At 36.3% G+C, this 20,234-nt stretch overlaps 2 protein-coding genes across 2 annotated transcripts; one reads left to right on the forward strand and one right to left on the reverse strand.

The window, feature by feature from the left end:
* The first annotated feature begins 9,808 nt into the window (after positions 1-9,808).
* On the forward strand, positions 9,809-11,041 carry LOC113359872 (UDP-glycosyltransferase 72E2-like). The gene is made up of 2 exons (XM_026603443.1): positions 9,809-10,125; positions 10,336-11,041. Exons 1-2 carry the CDS (start codon positions 9,809-9,811, stop codon positions 11,039-11,041), a joined length of 1,023 nt encoding a protein of 340 aa, XP_026459228.1.
* Positions 11,042-11,304: 263 nt separating this feature from the next.
* On the reverse strand, positions 11,305-16,084 carry LOC113357094 (aminopeptidase P1-like). The gene is made up of 16 exons (XM_026600364.1): positions 15,806-16,084; positions 15,521-15,584; positions 15,249-15,388; positions 14,807-15,091; positions 14,579-14,701; positions 14,048-14,344; positions 13,769-13,855; positions 13,497-13,564; positions 13,305-13,371; positions 13,069-13,203; positions 12,848-12,928; positions 12,670-12,724; positions 12,413-12,517; positions 12,094-12,165; positions 11,841-11,965; positions 11,305-11,734 (listed from the first exon to the last, which is right to left on the reverse strand). Exons 1-16 carry the CDS (start codon positions 15,896-15,898, stop codon positions 11,573-11,575), a joined length of 1,959 nt encoding a protein of 652 aa, XP_026456149.1. The 5' UTR covers positions 15,899-16,084; the 3' UTR covers positions 11,305-11,572.
* Positions 16,085-20,234: the final 4,150 nt, after the last annotated feature.

Consider the following 20,234-nt stretch of genomic DNA (forward strand, 5'->3'; position numbering starts at 1 on the left):
TAATAAAAATAGTATTGTGAATGGAGTGGAGTTGATAGTTCAACTGCTCTATTAGTAAGGTTAGAATTATCCTGCAGGCAGCCATGTGACGGGTTATCATAGATGAATGCAACATCCTAGAATTTGTTTCTCACTTGTACTCTTTGGTGTGTTTTTTCCTCCCTGCTTACACGAAAACCATGTCTTGTATGCATAGCAACTGTAAAACTCAAATAAGTCATCAACATTGTTAAAATTCACACCCGGTTCCAAAACAACCATCTGATCACCTTGGCCATGGTCATCGTCCAATGATAAACTACTATACTGTTCAAGTTTCTCACTTCCCAATTGAGCTCCGTGCATAGATGCACGTCAAAAACATACTACCTCCGTCCCTAATTAGATGACCTAGTTAAAATTTACTAGTAAATTTAGAAATGATTTATCTCTCAAACTATACAACGGATTTTCGTAAACTTTGTATCATCGAAAAGCATTTTAAAACACATATCTAATGAATATAAATATGACTATCAAATTTTACATATTTCCTACAATAATACTAATCTATCACTCTACTTACTTATGGTATAGGTCATCTAATTAGGGACGGAGGGAGTATGTAATTAGGTTCGACACATAAATCTGCAAAATGAAAGAAAATAATATTGTCATGGTTATTCCCAAACTAGTAAGTAAACCTAAATCAAACTTTTTTATAATCGAAACTCGTGTAAAAGATCAATTAAGATTAATAAACCCTAAAAAAATTCTTATCTATCTTTTTTTTTTTTTTTTTGAAGGATTTGTGATTAACAAGATCATGTTTGATATTAATAACGGTGTATACCCATTAACTAATGATCGTTCTTCTTCTTCTTTAATAGTTTTAAGTTCTTCTTTCGTAGTTCTTCGATGGCAGGGCAGCGATAACACAATTTCAATTTTACGTTTTTCTATTTCGTCGCAATAACATTAGAAACGTAAGAAGGGAGAAGAATACACAAAGAAGAAAAAAAGTCAAAGCCATGTCGTTGCCACCTCAGCAAGAATACAACAAGAATAGAATGAAAAGCCATCAAGAATACAACAAGATGGCTGAAAAATCATGCAACGTGGTTTTCCAAGTCATTGCACAAGTAGACTGCAAAAAGTTAAGCAAAAGAACCGGGAGGTCTTGTAAATCTAGATCAATTTAAACATACTGTTGGGATTGTTGGGATCCTAGTCCCACATTAGTTAGATGGGGCTTAATTGGTAGTTTATAAGTCAATGGATTCTCTCATCTAGTCAACCGGTTTTCGAGTTGAGTTCTACTCATGGGTTTATGACGAGTTTAGGATCGGTACCCTAACAATTGATATCAGAACCAACCATCACGACCCATGCCCGCTCCACGGAAGAGGTGACCTATAAGCTAGATTAAAGTGTTGGGGCACCTATGTATGGGCGTAGTTGTCACCAGCATTGAATATTGATAGGGGAGTGAAGCCGCCATAAGAGAAAGGGCTACCTTCGGGTCAATGTCGATAGAATGGGCCAACGAAAACGTTGGATCTGGAAGCGTGGTGGGATGTTGGGATCCTAGTCCCACATTGGTTAGATGGGCTTAATTGGTAGTTTATAAATCAATGGGTTCCCTCATCTAGTCAACCGGTTTTCGAGTTGAGTTCTACCCATGAACTTATGACGAGTTTAGGATCGGTACCCTAACACATACAAGGTACTCTCCGCGTTAGTAAACTCAACTGAACCATCAACTGGAATCCTTATATGAAGACAAAACAAACTCCAGCATCTCTAAGTGAAAGATGCACATTTTTCTCTGTCAGTAGACTCTACACGATTCACTGAACACCTGCTTTGTAACTGGAATCCTTAACCACCGACAAAAAAGGGATTCCGGGTACCCACATTTTGGACACCGATCTTAGAGCAACCCAGCTGCTGACAGAACATTTGGAACAGTGAGATTATAACAACCTAGCAGCTCGCAGAGCAGCACAAAATTCATCGTTGTCGTTCCAGTTACGAATCTGCATCAAATCATAGAGAAGAAAGACTTGGATTTACAAAATGATGGAAAAGATTTTCTATCCAACCATATTAATATTTTGTCACCCCACAAAAATGTGATTCCTATTATACTCTTGTTTATACCTTCCTTAGGGTTCAGTGGATGTCCCTAAGAATATGGGTTAAGTGGCAAAATGCCCCAAAATGGACTCCAAGGTTGTGAAAATGCTCCGGACGTTAGGCGAAAGATTAAAATGCCCCGATCCGTTACTTTTTTTAAATAGTCAAAATGGGGCATTTAACTAGTCAACCGTGTTATGAATTATCACGTTTACCCTTCGTAAAAATGAACAGTGGAGATGTCAAACCTGTGCTAACAATTTTGCTGACACGTGTGTTATGAAAATGGCGGACACGTGGACAATGAATGACATCTGTACCACACATGTGGGTTCGCACGTGTTCTTCTAGTCTTATCTTCAACCCACATCGTGTTTCAGCAACAGAAGAATTCTTTTTCTTTTTAGAACAAAGATATTAGCAGACAGAGAGATAGAGAAACAGATCGAGAGACTTAGAGAGATCGAGAGACTGAGAAGATAAGAGAGGGACAGATCGTGAAGAGAAGATAGATGGGACGGAGAAGATAAGAGCCGTGTGTGTTTGTTAAGTTCTGAAGTGAAGAACAGGTAATTTCTTCAAACCCTTCTATTGTTTCTTATTTCCCTTCTGATTTTCGAATGTATGATTGTTGTTCTTGAAACCCTAGCCTTGTTTCACAGGTTGTTGTCATTACAAAAGAAAGGTTGAGAGCTCTGAAACGAATTTAGGGTTTCAGGAAAACAAAATTAGGGTTCGAAAGAAAAGAAATTAGGGATTATAATTTGGGAGTTTTCCATTTTTAGGGGATATTTCAATTTCTTTTTGTAACTGTTGATTACTGTAATATTTAATTAATTTAAGCTATTGTGACTGTGCTAGTCTGACGTGAAGGACTTGCATGTCAGGAACAAATCAAATTTGATTAAGTTTTGATGAAATATGTAGAAGGCACTAAATCAAATTTCGTATGCTCTTGAGGTTGTAATTTTGTGTGAGTGAATAGTCCCTCACTGTTTGGTTTTGGCTTGCTTATTATTTCTATCTTATTTAACTTAGTGAAAATTCAGATGCATTGGATACAAAATTGCTTCCTCTTCTTCTTTTCATTTATTTGAAAGTATTGTAGTGTATGTTTGTATTATTTTAATATTTGTGACTCTTTTGACTTCTGTATTATTTAGTTTCATATTTTATTTTGTCACTTTAGGACCAATTGTAAAAGGTGATTGTAGACTGTGGTTTAGAAATTTACCCTAATTTTGAGGTAATATCATGTTAGAAATTCAACTATGGTAGTAAAACTGTCATGTTATTAGTAAAACCATGGAGGCCATGTTTTTATTTTTATTATGTAGGCTTAACTTAACTAACACTCACCCTGGCACTCAAAATGTACAATTCAGGATATTTTTGGGGCATTAGATTGATTTCCTTAACATTCTAAGTCGTATTAGATTGATTTCCTTGACATTCTACCTAATTACTTCAAGTGGGAGTGATAAGTTCCTTTTTTTTCATTTTTTTCTTAACTGTTTTTGATTAATCCAAGGTTCATCAATCTCTATTGTACTACTTGGTTTAGATAGTGATCATTTGTCTATGCTAGTGCAAATATTAGTGATATTCAAATGTTTGTGGATGTTTCAAAGAATATAGATTTCTCTTCTATCTTTTCTTTGTCGTGAACTTAGTGACTTGAAGGGTCCCTGACTTGAATGTCCACTAGTTAGTAATACTTATCAGATAATGTATATGGACTTGTAAAAATGTATATGAACTTTGTATATATATACACTATCAGATAATGTATATACAAATAATGTATATGAACTTTGTATATACAAATAATGTATATGAACTTATCAGGAAAACAATACTTATTAGATAATGTATATGTACTTTGTATATGGACTTGTAATTTTTTTTATTGATTTGTTTCATTTTTCTTAAATGTTTCAGAATGGGTAGGGAGTATAGGCATTTCTGTGTCAAGGTCCTCCAGTTGGATCTAACCCAAAGAAGAAAGGAGTAAGAATGGAGTGTTCTGTAAATGGGGATGAGTTCTGTATTACTGTTGCACCGACAAAGAAGATGAGGAAGGCCTTGTCTGCACCAACTACTGCAACAACATCTGCATCAAAGAAATCTGGTGATATACCACCATTGTCAAAGCGCAAAGCAGCTGCTACTACACCATCTTCTTCTTCTTCAGCAGTTTCCCAGAAAAGGGGTAAGACAACTGCACCATCCTCCTCTACTGCAGCTGATGTTGGTGCTAAAAGGAAGGTGACACATCCATCTACTTCTTATGGACCTTCTACTGCTTGTTTTAACCAGACTTATAATGGCACAGTGAATATTTCTAGCCAAACCATCAATATTACTGAACCATCATCTAAAAGGGTTAGAAAGCCTAATTCAAAATATCAGTAGGTTTAAATGCTTTCACTTAATGACAGTTAACAATGGGTTCTTGTTTTTTATGCTTCTGTTTGTAATGGCAGACATCTTAATCACTTTATGTTTGAAGTACTGATGGTGTTTTTAACTATCGTTGTTTATATAAGTGCAGACAGTTTAGCAGTTAAAATTATGCAGTGCTGTTTTTTTTTGTTTATTTTGGTAAGAATGCAGTGGTTTGTTATTTCGTTCTAATTATTGATTAAAATTTCTAAATTGCTAGCATTATGTTGATTGGAAAATGGAATGTAAACGGCTTGGATATGCGGCCGCCCATTTTTAATCACATGATACGTGTCCCAGTCTAACCATTTAGGACACTGTGGTCATTTCCGAAAAAGACTGTTAAGAGTCGATAAAAATACACTCTCACGTAGGACTGAACATGGTTTCGGTTTTCCACTGGAACCGGACCAAACCAGACCAATTAGGAAGAAACCAAACCGAACCATTTACTAATGGATTGGTTACGGTGTAGAAAGTGGGAAACCGATAGTGTTGGTTTTGGTTTGGTTTGACCTCTAAAACCGAACCAAAAACCATTGGAAAACCGATTAATTTTTAAACTTAGTTTCTACCGTCGATTTACAAGTATTAGATTCTACCCATTGATTTAGAGGATAAATAGAAACCCTAAATCTAATATTTCATTATGATACTCTCCCTCTTTCTCTTTCTCTCAGTCGCCTCCCTTCTCCACCCCCAACTACAGCTGCTGCTACTCGACTTTTTTCTTCCCGTCTTCCTTCTTTTTTATTTGTCAATAACTAAATTAAGATATATTATATATCTTCTGTTGATCTCTAGAATTAGAGTAAGCTTTAACTATTCTTGATTTTTTTTTTGTCTGTAAATTTGTGTAAACCAATACTATCGGCAACTACGATTTTTTTATCTGTAAATTTGTGTATTTTTTTTTGGTTTGACATAATTATTGGTTAATCAAAAACCACTGGGACAAACCGAAACCAACTGGAACCATTTGAAAACCGAACCAATGGTTAATGGATTGGTTTGGTTTAGATTTTTAGAAACCAATAGTATTGGTTTCGGTTTTGGTTTGGTTAGAAATCGAACCAAAACCGACCATGAACAGCCCTACTCTCACGTGAGAGTCATTTGACTCAAATTTCATAGGATAACCGTTGGATCAAAATGCCACGTGGCGTACATTGGTTCAATCCAGTTCTGAAGGATAAAAATGTAAATGTTTCACACGTGAGAGTTACATGTGTGCGAATTTGACCATTTAACTCTCTTTAACGGCTAAACTAACGGATTGGGACATTTTGATAAGATTTTGGGGCATTTTAATCTTTTACCTAACGTCCGGGACATTTTCACAATCTTGGGATCCATTTTGGGACATTTTGCCACTTAACCCTATATTTATTTAAACAAAATATTTCTTTCTAAAGCTACATGCATTATCACATAACCTACTCCCATTATTCAAAATTACAATAAAAACAGGTAACTGTGAGCTATTCTAAAGTGTCGTCACTTAGCCAATATCATGTGGTGGCAGTTAAATCCAATTTTTCCGTGCAAAGCTAAAAAATGTGGTAGTATATTTTTGCTATTCTTAACCATCCTGTTAAAGGGGAGGCATGTTCCATTGGAGGGGCGGCAAGTGTGATAGCAATGTCCCTCTTATTGGTTAGGGGATGTCCTATAGGGGGTGTAAATTGACCAGATTACCCTATTCCTATTTTTAACTTAATGGAATCAGAAAAATCAAAACAGTTTTTTTTGATTTTTTTCATCTTCTCTTCTCTTCTCCTCCTCCATTAAAATTGAAATTTTCATCGTCCTCGATTAATCAGCGATTTGAAAAATTGATAATCGTTGATCGAAAACTATATTTCCAAAAGACCCAGTTAGGATTTTGTTTATTGTGTTTGATTTAAGTTAGTTTTGTATCAAAAATTAGGGTTTTGGATCAAAATTGAAATTAAAATTTCTGTGTTGCATGTGAGTTACGGTAGGTAATAACTCCAATTGGAACCGTAACTATAGATTTGGTTGATGTTACGGTTCATTTAACTCAAATACCAACCGTAAGTTCTTGATTTTGAGATAAAATATCCAGTTACGAATTTTTTTTCCAACCGTAAATTACTTACGGTTGGTCTCGTTACTTAAGTTACGAACCGTAAGTTGTCCTGAATGTTTCATTTTCTTTTTACGTACGGTTTGTAATTGCATCACTGTTACCAACCGTATTTGAGTTACGACTTGTAACTCAAATAACCTTACCAACCGTAGGTTAATTACGGTTGATCTTGATTCATTAGTTACCAACCGTAGTTTGTTACGGTTGCTATATGTTGTCATTTTACCAATCGTAACTGGTATTACGATTGGGTTTTCCCCAAACTGAACCAGTTACAGTTGGTATTCGATACTTTTGGAACCGTAACTGAGAGTTACGGTTGGTAACGAGCTAAATTCCAACCGTAAGTTCTTCTGAAATTTTAAAAGTTTCAATTTTTTTACGTACTTTAGATATTTTTGAGCGACAAAAAGCTAATGGGAACTAATTTAGAGATTCATCCATCTCAAATTTGTCACTGGAATCACTCATTTTGGTTGAGTGAATCAAAATCTAGAGTTTCACAAAAATATCTTTTTTCTTCTCCTCACAACTTTTTTTTTTCAACTCTAAAAATCTGATTTTATAGTTATTATAAGTGAAAATTAATTATCAACACTAATCTTGATTATTAATAATAAGGGTTAATTGGTCATTTCTATATATTTTTTTGATAAGGGGTGGCATGAATTACCATGTAATGATCCTTTTTGTCTTATTAGGTTGCCGCACCTCTAATGGATCATGCCGCCACTTTAACAGGATTGATTCTTAAAAGGAAAATTTGTTGGTTGGTCCTAGGCCCAATAAGTTAGTTATACTAGGGTCCAACCGGATTTTAGACTTATCACTAGGTCCATAATTATTTGAAACAAGCAAAATGACCACATTACCCTAGAGCTAAACACGTGTGAAGAATGCAACACATTCTTACGGTTTTGTTTCCCGTACTAAAACCGCTGAAACGGTCAGAAGAACATATCTGCAACACTGTTTATACCAAATCGGGATTTTATTTTATCTGGAGGTCCAAATTTGATTAAAACATGGAAATGACCACAAATTTGAGTACATATCTGCTACACTGTTTACAAATCTGAGTGCATATCTATTACACTGTTTACAAATTTGAGTATATATCTGCTACACTGATTACAAATTTGAGCACATATGTGCGACACTTCTTACAAAATTTTGAATACATATTTGCTACACCACTTACAAATCTGAGTATATATCTGCAGCACTGGTTACATATAGAGTACTTATCCATTTGACATATGAACCTGTAAATGTGAGCAGAATATAACAATATTAAAACACAGCAACAAAGCTACCATCTGTTTCAGTATTTCGCATACGTACTCATGGATGAAACAAAAAAAAAAGTGGCAAAACTATGAATAAAACAGAATCAAAAGAAGTTTCTATCACTACGTCATATATATACATATTGCAGATTCATAAACTAAAAACTCAATTGCATGTCAAGAAATGATGAATCCATGAATATAACCGAATCAAAAATCAAAGCACATATTTCAGTATTTCACATACGTACTCATGGATCAAACCAAAAAAAATGATAAAACTATGAATAAAACAGAATCAGAAGAAGTTTATATCAGTTTGACATATATGTACTGCGGATTCATCAACTAAAAGTTGAACTGCATGTCAAAAAAGTGGCAAAAACTCAATTGCATACAAGAATAGGTGACGGATATATAAAAAATAAGAGGATCGAAACAGATACTACAGTATTTCGTATATGTACTGACGGATGAGACTAAAAAAGGAGCAAAAACACAACCAAATAGCACTTCCTATCAGTATGCGATATATGTACTGAAGATTCGTGAACTACAAATCAACTGGATGACAAGAATAGGTAACGGATCTATGAAAAATAAGAGGATCGAAACAGATATTACAGTATTTCGTATATGTACTGACGGATAAGACAAAAAAAAGGTGACAAAACTTCAGTATTATACATACATACTCATGGATCGAACCAAAAAAATTGGCAAAACTTTGAATAAAACAAAATCAGAAGAGTTTTGTATCAGTACGCCATATATGTACTGTCAATTCATACACGAAAAACAACTGTAACAAACCTAAAAACCATAAAAGCGTCAATCAAATCGATTTGATTATCATAATACAATAAAAAAAAAACAAATCAAAAGAAGAAAAACCGAACAAAATAATCAAACAAGATGATTAGAAAGCATACCTGGAAACATAAAACAAGTATTCTCCTCGTAATTCATAACGATGCACCATCTTGTTCTTCTTCTTCTTCTTCTTAAAAGTAGACTAGGTTTCTGTCAGTACGGGATATACGTATTGCTGGTTCATACACAACAACAAACTGAAATAAATCTAAAACCAACAAAAATGGAACTGATATAATCAGATCTAATAACGAAATGAACAAACAATCTGATTATTCATCTAGATCTGGTAGAATAATCAACAAATTAGACACGGAGATAAAAGACAAAATCAAATACAACCACGATTAGATCGTGAAAACCCTAACATAAACATTGCAACAAAGAAATTTTCATCTGATTTGGTAGAAGCGAGAGATATTGAAAAAGACCATAAATCTGATCGCATAACAGTGAGAGGAAAGAGAAATATGAAACGTGAAATGTTCATCTCGTGTTTATAGGTCTTTAAATAAGAAAGGTTATTTTTGGTATTTTCATATTTCAGATGCCTAAAGCCACACGTGTATAGGACCAGGAATAAAAAAATTTGGTCCACTTTTATATTTTCTTTAAATTATGGACCTCTGATTACTGGGCTTTAATGGATGGACCTGCCACTAACTAGTATCACCAAACTAGTACCTATAGGTAATTCCTACTTCTTAAAAAGTCGCACCCTATAATATATATATCCTCCTCCTAGCTAGGTAAATTTTGCTCACACATGTTTGACTCCTCTCCAATGGAGAATCCATCAAAGCCTTGTTATCATCATATTGCAATACTCACTAGTCCTGGTATCGGTCATACTATACCAATCATCGCACTCGGAAAGTAGATACTTTCTCTTCATGGGTTTCAAGTTACTATATTCATCACAAATAGTCATTCTTCTACAGCTCAGGCTGAACTTCTTCAATCACGAACTATGAATGAAGGTTTTCAAATAATTCAACTTCCACCAACTGATATATCCGAATTACTTCCCAAAGATTCATCAGGAATTGAAACCACGATATCACTAACCGTTAGTGAATCAATTCGAGTGCTAAAATCAGCAATTTTGGCACTGGAACATAGACCCACTGTTTTAATTGTCGATATCTTTGGAACCGACGCTTTTGAACTCGCTGATGAACTAGGAATGCTCAAATATGTTCACTTCTCTGACGCTGTACTTACCGACACTCGATTAGGAGATCAAGGGAGAGTATGTCCATCAGGAAGAGCCAGTTCAAGTTCCTGGTTGTAAGCCCATTCAGATCGAATACTTGATCGATCCTATGATGGACAGGCAAAATGACCAGTATTCGTCGATGCTATATCAAACGTCAAGGTACCCAATGGCAGATGGAATTCTGATCAATACTTGTGAAGAACTAGAACAGATTCCAATCAAAGCTTTACAAGAGAATTCTGTACTGAAGCGAATTCCGACACCACCAATTTATCCAGTTGGGCCTTTAAAGGAGAAGGTTCAGCAATCTCAGGGGATAAGAATACGTGCTTGGATTGGTTAAATGAGCAACCGAGTAGATCTGTCATCTTTGTATCGTTCGGAAGTGGAGGAACTCTTACAGCTGAGCAGATAACTGAGCTTGCCTGGGGACTGGAGAAAAGTCAACAACGGTTCCTCTGGGTTGTCCGCGCACCAGCGGTAAAAGAGACATTTGGGACTTACTTTACTTCCGGCAGTGGAGGAGGTAAGCCATCTGATTACTTACCAGAAGGTTTCTTGAATAGAACTGTGGAGGTAGGATTAGTTGTTCCTTCATGGTGTCCGCAGCTAGAGATACTAAGACATGAATATGTGGGTGCATGTTTATCACACTGCGGATGGAATACAACGCTGGAATGTATTGTCAATGGCGTCCCCTTGATAGCGTGGCCTTTGTTTGCTGAACAAAGGTTAAACGCATCACTGCTGGTAGAGGATATTGGAGTGGCAGTTCGACCAAATATCTGGTCAACTAAGGAACTGATTGGTAGGACAGAGATAGAGAAGATGATCAGAACGTTGATGGAGAAGAAAGACGTGGAGAATCCATGGAGGGTTAGGGGAATGGAAATGAAGGACAGTGTATTGAGAGCTTTGGATCAAGGTGGATCTTCCCACAAAGCCCTCTTAGAAGTCTCCAAACAATGGAAAGCTACTAACTAGTCTTCCTCTCAAATGATATTTGTAAACCAAGTTCCCTGGTTGTTGTCAATAAAACCCGCAAATATTATTATTATCATTTGTAATCAGAGACATCATGCTTTAGCAAGTCCTCTTTGCCATCGTACCAGGTGTTTTGACATCAAATATTTCTACTCCCTCCGTTTTTTGAAAAGAGATACTTTCACTTTTTCATTTTAGCCTACACTTGTTTATACCACGTGAACCAACAACACTCGTTAAGATGGTCGAGAATGAAATGGATTAAGCAGAAACCATAACAGGTTAAAAATTGAGATGTTTCTTATAAAAATGACAAAGTTAACAACCAGATACGCTCAGTTATCTCGAGTATAAATCAACAAATCCAACTTGCACCAAGACAAGACTAAGAAATCTTCAAAACTAACATTCAGCTCAAGGCAGAGAATCCCAGGAAGGATTGGATTTGTACCTCTCCTTTAGTTTAAAAATGCCTTCGGGTGGCTGGATGTTCCTTAAGCATCACTTGAGGGGTTGCTAAAGATTAGATGCTTAAACACTTATAGGTTCAGTAGCATTCTTCAACCATGTCATCTCTGATTCGTCCAAAAATGGTGCTAGAATTTCTCTACATTTGGAATGGTACGTGTTGACCCATTCTATCTCATCTGGTACTAACATGCTCGTGTCCATCATTTTTATCTGATATGGTGCCTGCAAACGAGATTAACATTTAAACGACCTAAACAGATTTCTTTATAAGTTTGTTTTTCATAGAGAATCAAAAATCAAGTTTTTTGCAGTGCCTAGTAAAACTCACCCATGTTATGTGCTCAAATGATAAGTAACCCTTGTCGCCAAAATTGAATTTTGTGTCAGCATCATTCACTATAAGCACATTCTCCAATCTTATACCAAAGTTCCCATCCTCGTAATAACCAGGTTCTGGGTGAAATCAATGCATCATAAAGATTTAGATATTACTCGAAAAGAATTCCAGCGCAACTGTTAGTCAACGGATAAGGTCTGTAGTAATGAAACAGACAACCTAGCACAAAAAGAATGACACTCACCATCTGTTACAGTCATAGAAGCCTGTAATGGCACATTTCGAGCTTGCGGTCTGAAACTAATCAAGTGAGGTCCTGTATTTAAAAAAATTATAATGAATCTTCCACCTCTCAGATAATCAAATAATGTGTTTTGTTATCTTGTGAACCCATGCACAAGATAAGAGCCAATTATTATTAGCATTGGAGAAAGCAAAAAACAATCAACAATAGGAGAGATAGTGTTTACTTTCTCTAATGCTAATAATTGGCTCTTATCTTGTGCATGGGAAGACCAATAAATAATAGAGGAAGAAGCAAGGTTATGTCAAATTGAACACACCTTCATGAACATTCAAGTATGACCCAATCCCGTGACCAGTTCCATGTCGGTAGTCAAGACCATTCTTCCACAAAGGAACTCGAGCAAGAATGTCAAGAGCATGCCCTACAAGCATATTTTAGAGCTAGTGGTTTCAGTTGCCACACACATAATAGTTGGTAGTATTAATGAAGACGACGCGGATGGTGTCTAACGGCACTGTAAAATTAGCGGTGACATATGATGCTGATGATGAATGCGAAAGATGGTCAAAATACCGTTTGTCCCGTTTGGAAATCTGGCAGTGTCCAAAGCAATATGACCTTTGAGAACCTACATTTACATCAACCAGAACGAGTAAAATTGTAAATCTCTACCACAAAGGTTACAAGGGTACACAAAATTAACATAACTGCAGAACACTGTAATAGATTTAGGCGAAGAAAGTCAACCTACCGCAGTATAGCATGCTTTCTCATGTGCCGAAGGCTTGCCAAAATGAACAGTCCGAGTAATATCAGTTGTTCCATCTTGATACTACAACCCCCACCATGACCAAATCCGGCAAAAAAACAGAAAGAACAAAGCAGTAAAAATGAGCTAGATTCCGCGTGGATTGGCAAAGTTAAAAGGTGACAATATATTAGCATTGATTATCGTTATAAGCACACACAAACCTGTGCTCCAGAATCAAATAGATAAATCTTATCAGCATCAAGCTCAGCACATGTATCAGCCTGTGGTTGATAATGAATAATTGCCGCATTCGGACCAACAGACGAAATAGTAGGAAAGCTTAGGCCTTTGAAATGCTGCAGAAAGGTATGCAGAAAATTGATTAGACTAGCTAGAATATATATATAGGCACAAAACACGGCTAAACTAGAAATCAAACACAACGTGTGTTATGCACCTCTTTCGATGCACGAAAGCTCTCTAGCTTGTCACTCGCTGACACTTCTGTTAGTTTTATGGACTCCCTGTTGTATCAGTAAAACAAATATGGGAATTAGGGTATAAATTATAAGTTATGTCAGTGCAATTTAGCCAACCTAGGCAATACTTCAGATATTTATACAAAAAATCAAGGGGATACAGTTCTTACGGATGCTTTCTTTTGTTAGTTTTTTCTGATTCTATGAAATAACCAGAAGCTCCGTAATTAGATTGCATCTGCAAGTTGGCAGTGGTTCATGCATCATAACTTCTATGAATATAGTTCAAAAAGTGCACAAGCAAAAAGGTACAGCTGTAGAGGAAGTCTGACAAGCATGCTTGATAATTGCATTCAGTAAAAAGATGACGTGAAAAAAGAACAATAACGTGTTACTGCTTTTCAAATTATAGAACACTTAGCTATGAAGAACGATAGCCTACCTGCTTATCCAGCCAGACAAGGTATTGCACGACAGCTGCACCATCTCGAATATGTGCCTTGCGTAAGCCATCCAACTCCACAGGGTTCTAATCAATATGTGGTAAAAGAATAATAAGCAAGCATCTCTAGGTGAAATCAACTAACTCAAAATGTTTGCCACGTCATTGATTAATCAAAGGAAAAATAATAATGTGAAATCTAAAGTTCAATTGTCGACCTAGCATAATGTGGATACATTTTCTGAAATGTGTATTCCGGATGCAGTTTCACATATTTACCTTGACGGCTTTCGGAAGGGCTAAAGGTGACTGTTGGAGAAGAACCTGGCGAGAGTTCAGTTTTGAGTACAAGGCATAGCAGCATGAACCAGAGTCAAGCCATATGAGGTCGGGATTAGTTTCTTTGGCTCCATTCTCACCATTACGAGAAGAACTGATTTCCTGATCGTTTAAGGCCTCAGTCTGAGATCCCTTGATTGCAGAATTGAGCTGACCAGATGCAAGCAAGGCCACATCTGAGCTTACTGAATCATAATCACAGACTTGTATTCCATTCTTTTCCATATGGGAGTGCACCTGTGTATCGAAAAAGAAGCACCATAAATCAATCGTCTGAATTCCACAAAAATAAGGATGGGGTCGTTTAGGGAACAGATCCACAAAGAGAACCTAAACCTAACGATAGAGACCTTTGAGATCGTGGGCAATGTACCCCGTGCTAAGACAACAATGTATATTGTAAATGAAGATCAAATTGCACAAGTCGTCCCTCCACAATAACAAAGTATAAACACATTACCAACTACTGACCTCAGTAGAAATCTTCTTTTTGTCCACGTAAAAGAAAGCTGAAACTGTTGTTACTATCGCAAATGCATGAACAACGGGACAGTAGGAAACATCACTTCCTCGAACATTATACAGCCAAGCTACCTGAAGAGATGCAAAAGTTCCAAATGAAATATAATCAAGCTAATAAACTGAAATCGACACGGCCAATGGGAAAGCCATTCACCCAAGCACCAAATTGTGCATTACCTCATCCAATGTTGTGAAAATGATACCACGAGCTTTTTCCTTCAGGAGCTTTTCTCGCAGGTCTTTCAATTTTTCAGCAACAGAACGACCTGCAAATTCTAGAGGTTGTACGATAACAGGATTAACTTCTGGAGGTGGGCGGTTTTCCCATACTTCGTCTACCAAGTTTGTTCCCAGCTGAACTAGTTTTAGTTGTTTTTTAGCAAAAGCATTCTCCCATCTTTGTGCAGTATCTACTGACACACACCATGGGTCTACCCCAACAGTGGCATAGTTTGGCAGATTCTAGTGACAGGGAAAGATAAAAAATAGATATATTAGCACATATCTACACCAACATAATCATAATATTTTCAGCATACTCGTAATCATAATATTTTCAGCATACTCCATTATATAATGATAACACCGCAAAAGTCTTGGTACAGCAGCAATTACTCACATCAGCTAACCATGTCTCGACAGCTGGATCTTCTCCAATACGCATGAGCTTCCATCGATCACTCAGCTGTTGTGTTGCTTGCAAGAAGTACCGTCCATCAGTCCATAATCGTGCATCATCCTTTGTCACAAGGGCCAAACCTAGACAAATTCAAATATTCAATAAAAATCAGACTTCAAAACATGAACTTTTCAAGATTTCTAGATACCCAAAGCTATAAAGATTAACATCAGTTGATTGGGATTGAAGTAAAATCAATATATTATGCTAACCGGCACTTCCAGAGAACCCAGAAACAAATTCGCGCCTTTTATCCCTGGCAGAAACATATTCACTCTGCAAGAAATCAACAATAATTTCCTTTACACTAGTATGGCATCATTAGAAAAAACATCAAAAAGACTGAAACTTTGAGTAAAACATAGTAAGCACTCATTTCAGTTTTAGTCGGTAATCATCAATAATGACTTGACCAATCGGAGATCGATACACAAACGGGGATCTATGTATAATAGGTGAAATCGAATAAAACTATTAAAAGGTGATAGAAAGTTGACCTGATGATAATCTTCAGAAGGTACTATCATAGCATGAAGAGGAGGGTTATGTGAAGCCATTAAAGACCTTAATCCATCTAAAGGATCTCCCATTATTCCTCAGAACTCTTTGTTTCTACCAAATTCGTAGGAAAAAGACTGATAATATACTAAAAGTATTGAAGACCAAAATAAAAGAGAATGGATAATGAGGTTATAGTACTAAGAAGATGGATTAGTTAAGTAATTTAAAAATATTTTTTCGTCGTTTTATTCGGAGTACAGTTCTATCGGAATCCTGAAAAGTTGTTGGTTTATGACTCGTTGTATAATTCTGTGACACGTTAGTGGAGATTTGAGATCATGCGTTTCTCTCAGTCCAATCCTGCTCCCTGATTTTAACGCCACGTTTTGAAGTTCTGCACATCATCTTTTCAGAGACCTTGGTTTAGCCTACTTACCATAAGTAACGGTACAATTCCCAATGGGCATCATCTCATTTCTTGGTATGCTTGTGCAGATTAGGGGTGCACGTACCCTACCCATACCCGCCAACCCTATTTTACCCGCCAGTTTTTTAACTGTATCCTACCTTATCCACTATTTGGCGGGGGTGAAGATTTTCTTAACCGCCAATAAACGGGTAGGGTGGCGGGTAAAGCTCGAAATTATCCTACTCTACTGGTCTTCGAGCAATTCCTAGTAGGGGTGCACATACCCTACCTATACCCGCCAACCCTACCCTACCCGCCAGTTTTTTAACCGTATCTTATCCTATCCACTATTTGGCGGGTAGGGTGACGGGTAAAGATTTTCTTAACCGCCAATAAACGGGTAGGGTGGCGGGTATAGGCCATATCCTACCCACCCTACCCGTTGTGCATCCCTAGTGCAGATAGATGGACAAACTGAATTTTTGGAAGTAGTGAAACTTTTATCGAAGCAAAATAAGCCGGCCGAAGCAGTTGATTTTGATTGATTAATGGTTATTGAAACTCTGATTGCACCTAGTTTATTTGTTCTTGAGAATCTTCTCTTCTAATATAAGATTCACCCAGATTAGATCAAAGTATCGACGGGATCTTTAGAACTGTTTTTAGATCTAAAGACATCTTGTGATAATCCATTATTAACAGACTCCGTTTTGTGTGTGATTGATGACAAGAGGATTCAAGTGTTGTTGTGCAGGTATTTGAAGGCAATAGAAGATTTAAAGACGAAGAAGAATTCTTATTAGTTTTCGTATCTTGTGGAATTAGTGCGCAAACCTTGATCGGTTGGGATCCAACTAGAATCAGTTTTATTTGATAGATTTGATTGATTAGTTGCATGAGATCGGCATTCTCTATATTTCTCTTTGAGATCAATATCGATTGAGTTCAAATCTAGACTTGACTATTTCGGTAGTTATTGGATAGATTGATCTAACCAGACAAAGGAGTTAGTGTTAGAGCACTGCTCGGTCGAACTCGCAAGCGTTGCTATCTCAGGCTTGTTTGTCAAGTTTAGGTGAACAAAACTATTAGTCTTGATTTCTAGTCTACTTATATCTATGTCTCGGACTAGGATAGAATGTGTAGTTGAGCTTTAGACTTCACGACGTTCATCGATTGAAGACGGAGATCTACTAAGGAGAGCTTGGAGGAACTTCATCAACAAAAGGTATGTGGAGACTAAAACTTATCTATCACTCAGAAGTCTATTCTATTCTATCTCCTATTGAGACTAAGTCGTATTGCTATATAGACTTTTACATTATACACATGCGATATTTCGAGCTGAGTTTAACTCGCTTATATCTTTCTCGAAATATGTGTTGGAAGCTTTTTGCTTTAGCTACGTTCATCATTATTCTTGACGAGTTTAGTTGGAAACAATTTATTTGTTAGAAACTAAATAATGAGTCAAAAGATAATCATGTGAAAATTGCCTTGAAACATCTTACATGATTTGTGTGAGACAGTTATTTGATGTAGACTCAGAATGTTTAGTATTGATCATTCGATCACTTGAAAATTACTTATAAGCTAATAGTTTGTGTGAGACAGCTACTGTCGTATTCTAAGGATGTTTCAATGATTGAAATGGGAATTTAGAACAATTAACCATTGTCTGTATTGGAGCACTGCTCGGTCGAACTCGCATGCGTTGCTATCTCAAGCATGTTTTTCAATGTTAGTGATCAAAACTATAAGTCTTGATTTCTAGCCTATTTATAGATGTCTCGAACTAGGACATAGTTTGTGTAGTTGAGCTTAGACTTCACGGCGTTTATCACTTGAAGACGAAGAACTATTAAGGAGAGCTTGTGGAACTTCATCGACAAAAGGTATGTGGAAACTTAAACTCATCTATCACTTGGAAAGTCTATTTCTACTCTATCTCCTATATTGAGACATAAGTCGTATTACGATATAGTTTTCTATATACACATTTGAGATTTCGAGCTGAGTATATCCCACTTACATGTTTCTCGAAATATGTACTGGTAAGCTTTCGCTTAGACCAAGTTCATCTTATATCATGAGAAAATTGTCGTGTAACATCTTATATGGTTTGTGTGATACAATCATTTGGTGTAAGACTTGGAATGTTTCGATAATGATTATTTCAATATCTTGAAAATTGCTTTGATGCTAATAGTGTGTGAAAACGGCTATTATCATTATAGAAGAATGTTTCAATGATTGAAATAAAGAATTTAGAATATTGTAACCATCTTTGGATATAAGCATAGTGTGTTCGCACATTAGTGTATAAGTCCAAAACCGGGAACCTAAAGTATGCATACTTGTGTGTATACAAAAAGGTTGTAGGAGATTGGGTAAGTATGCGTACCCGTACGCATACTGGCGGAAGTTCACGTACGTGAATTTCTGCAGAGTTTAAAAACCAAAACCAAACTCATACGGTTACCTAAAGTACGCGTACCCGTACGCATACTGGCGGAAAGTTCATGTCCATAAATTTCTGTTGAGTTTGAAAACTAAAACAAACTCAAATCCGGTTATTTAAGTATGCATACTTAAGTAGGTTACTTTCTAAAATCGGTTGTACATGAACCTAAACATTTATTTATAAGGAATGCAATCTTTGCAAATAGTGGTTATAATGTTCTTGTATTGATTCGAGTGAATCAAACCGATTTTGCTTCAATTGTGTTCTTTTATAAATCTATGAGAATATAGCAATTGAACAACTCTTTAACTAGTTTCATTTGAATTATTTGAACTAGTTATGGTTAAGATGAATAAGGTTGATATGAGAGTAATCATATGGCTAACCTCGGTTAACTATTTGTGAACCAACGTGGTGTGTACACGTTTGGGTACGGCTACATAAACTTAAATGAAGGTACATTTCATTTGTGTGTAACAAGTTAAGTTCGATCTAACGGTTGAAAGATATTATCTTGGTTGAATCAGGTTTTTCATCTAATGGTGAATATTGAATGGTTTGTTACCAAGTGAAAAAACGGGGGTCTAACAACCACACACAATATTTTGATTAGCAATCTGTATGGACTAACTCCAATATACTTTTAAGAGAATCAACTAGACAGTCAGACTCAATTTTAATGAAAGTATATCAAAGAGTTATATCTCTCTTTCTCGATTCAATACTTACTCAAGCAAATAGAAATTTGCGAGTCTAATTGAATACGAGAGAAATCACTTGAACGGTACTAAAGGCCAATGTTCAAGTATCAATCAATTTCAATCAACAACCAAAGGTTGGATTTCCCAATTGATTGATTCAAACGCACAACCTGTGATATTTCAATTATATAACAAAATATATTGCGGAAAAGAAATAACACAGACACCAGAAGTTTTGTTAACAAGAAAACTGCAAATACAGAAAAACCCCGGGACCTAGTCCTGATTGAACACACACTGTATTAAGCCGCTACAGACACTAGCCTACTACAAACTAACTTAGGTCTGGACTGTAGTTGAACCCCAATCAATCTCCCAATGATCCAAGGTACAGTTGCGCTCCTACGTCTATGATTCCAGCAGGATACTACGCACTTGATTCCCTTAGCTGATCTCACCCACAACTAAGAGTTGCTACGACCCAAAGTATAAGACTTTAATAAACAAATATGTATCACACAGAAAAGTCTACGGTAATAGATAAATCTGTATCCCACAGAAATACCTACAAGTTTTTGTTCCGTCTTTTGATAAATCAAGGTGAACAGGAACCAATTGATAAACCAGACTTATATTCCCGAATAACAACTTAGTATTATCAATCACCTCACAATAATCTAAATCGTATGATGGCGAAACTAGATATTGTGGAATCACAAACGATGAGACGAAGATGTTTATGACTACTTTTATATCTTGCCTATCGGAGAAATCAATCTCAAGTCAATCCTTACGATTGTACTTAGTACGATAGAAACAACAAGATCAGATCACACAACTACGAGAAAGTA

This window comes from Papaver somniferum, chromosome 3, assembly GCF_003573695.1.
Source record: "Papaver somniferum cultivar HN1 chromosome 3, ASM357369v1, whole genome shotgun sequence".
NCBI lineage: Eukaryota > Viridiplantae > Streptophyta > Magnoliopsida > Ranunculales > Papaveraceae > Papaver > Papaver somniferum.

Excerpts from the sequence above, each read along its gene's own strand:
- LOC113359872 (XM_026603443.1), top strand. The coding sequence starts at position 9,809 with ATGAATGAAGGTTTTCAAATAATTCAACTTCCACCAACTGATATATCC. Across the intron at positions 10,126-10,335 it reads AGAGCCAGTTCAAGTTCCTG|TTGGGCCTTTAAAGGAGAAG; the intron begins GTTGTAAGCCCA and ends CAATTTATCCAG.
- LOC113357094 (XM_026600364.1), bottom strand. The coding sequence starts at position 15,898 with ATGGGAGATCCTTTAGATGGATTAAGGTCTTTAATGGCTTCACATAAC. Across the intron at positions 12,166-12,412 it reads ATACTTGAATGTTCATGAAG|GACCTCACTTGATTAGTTTC; the intron begins GTGTGTTCAATT and ends TTTTAAATACAG. Across the intron at positions 11,735-11,840 it reads CATTTGAGCACATAACATGG|GCACCATATCAGATAAAAAT; the intron begins GTGAGTTTTACT and ends TCTCGTTTGCAG.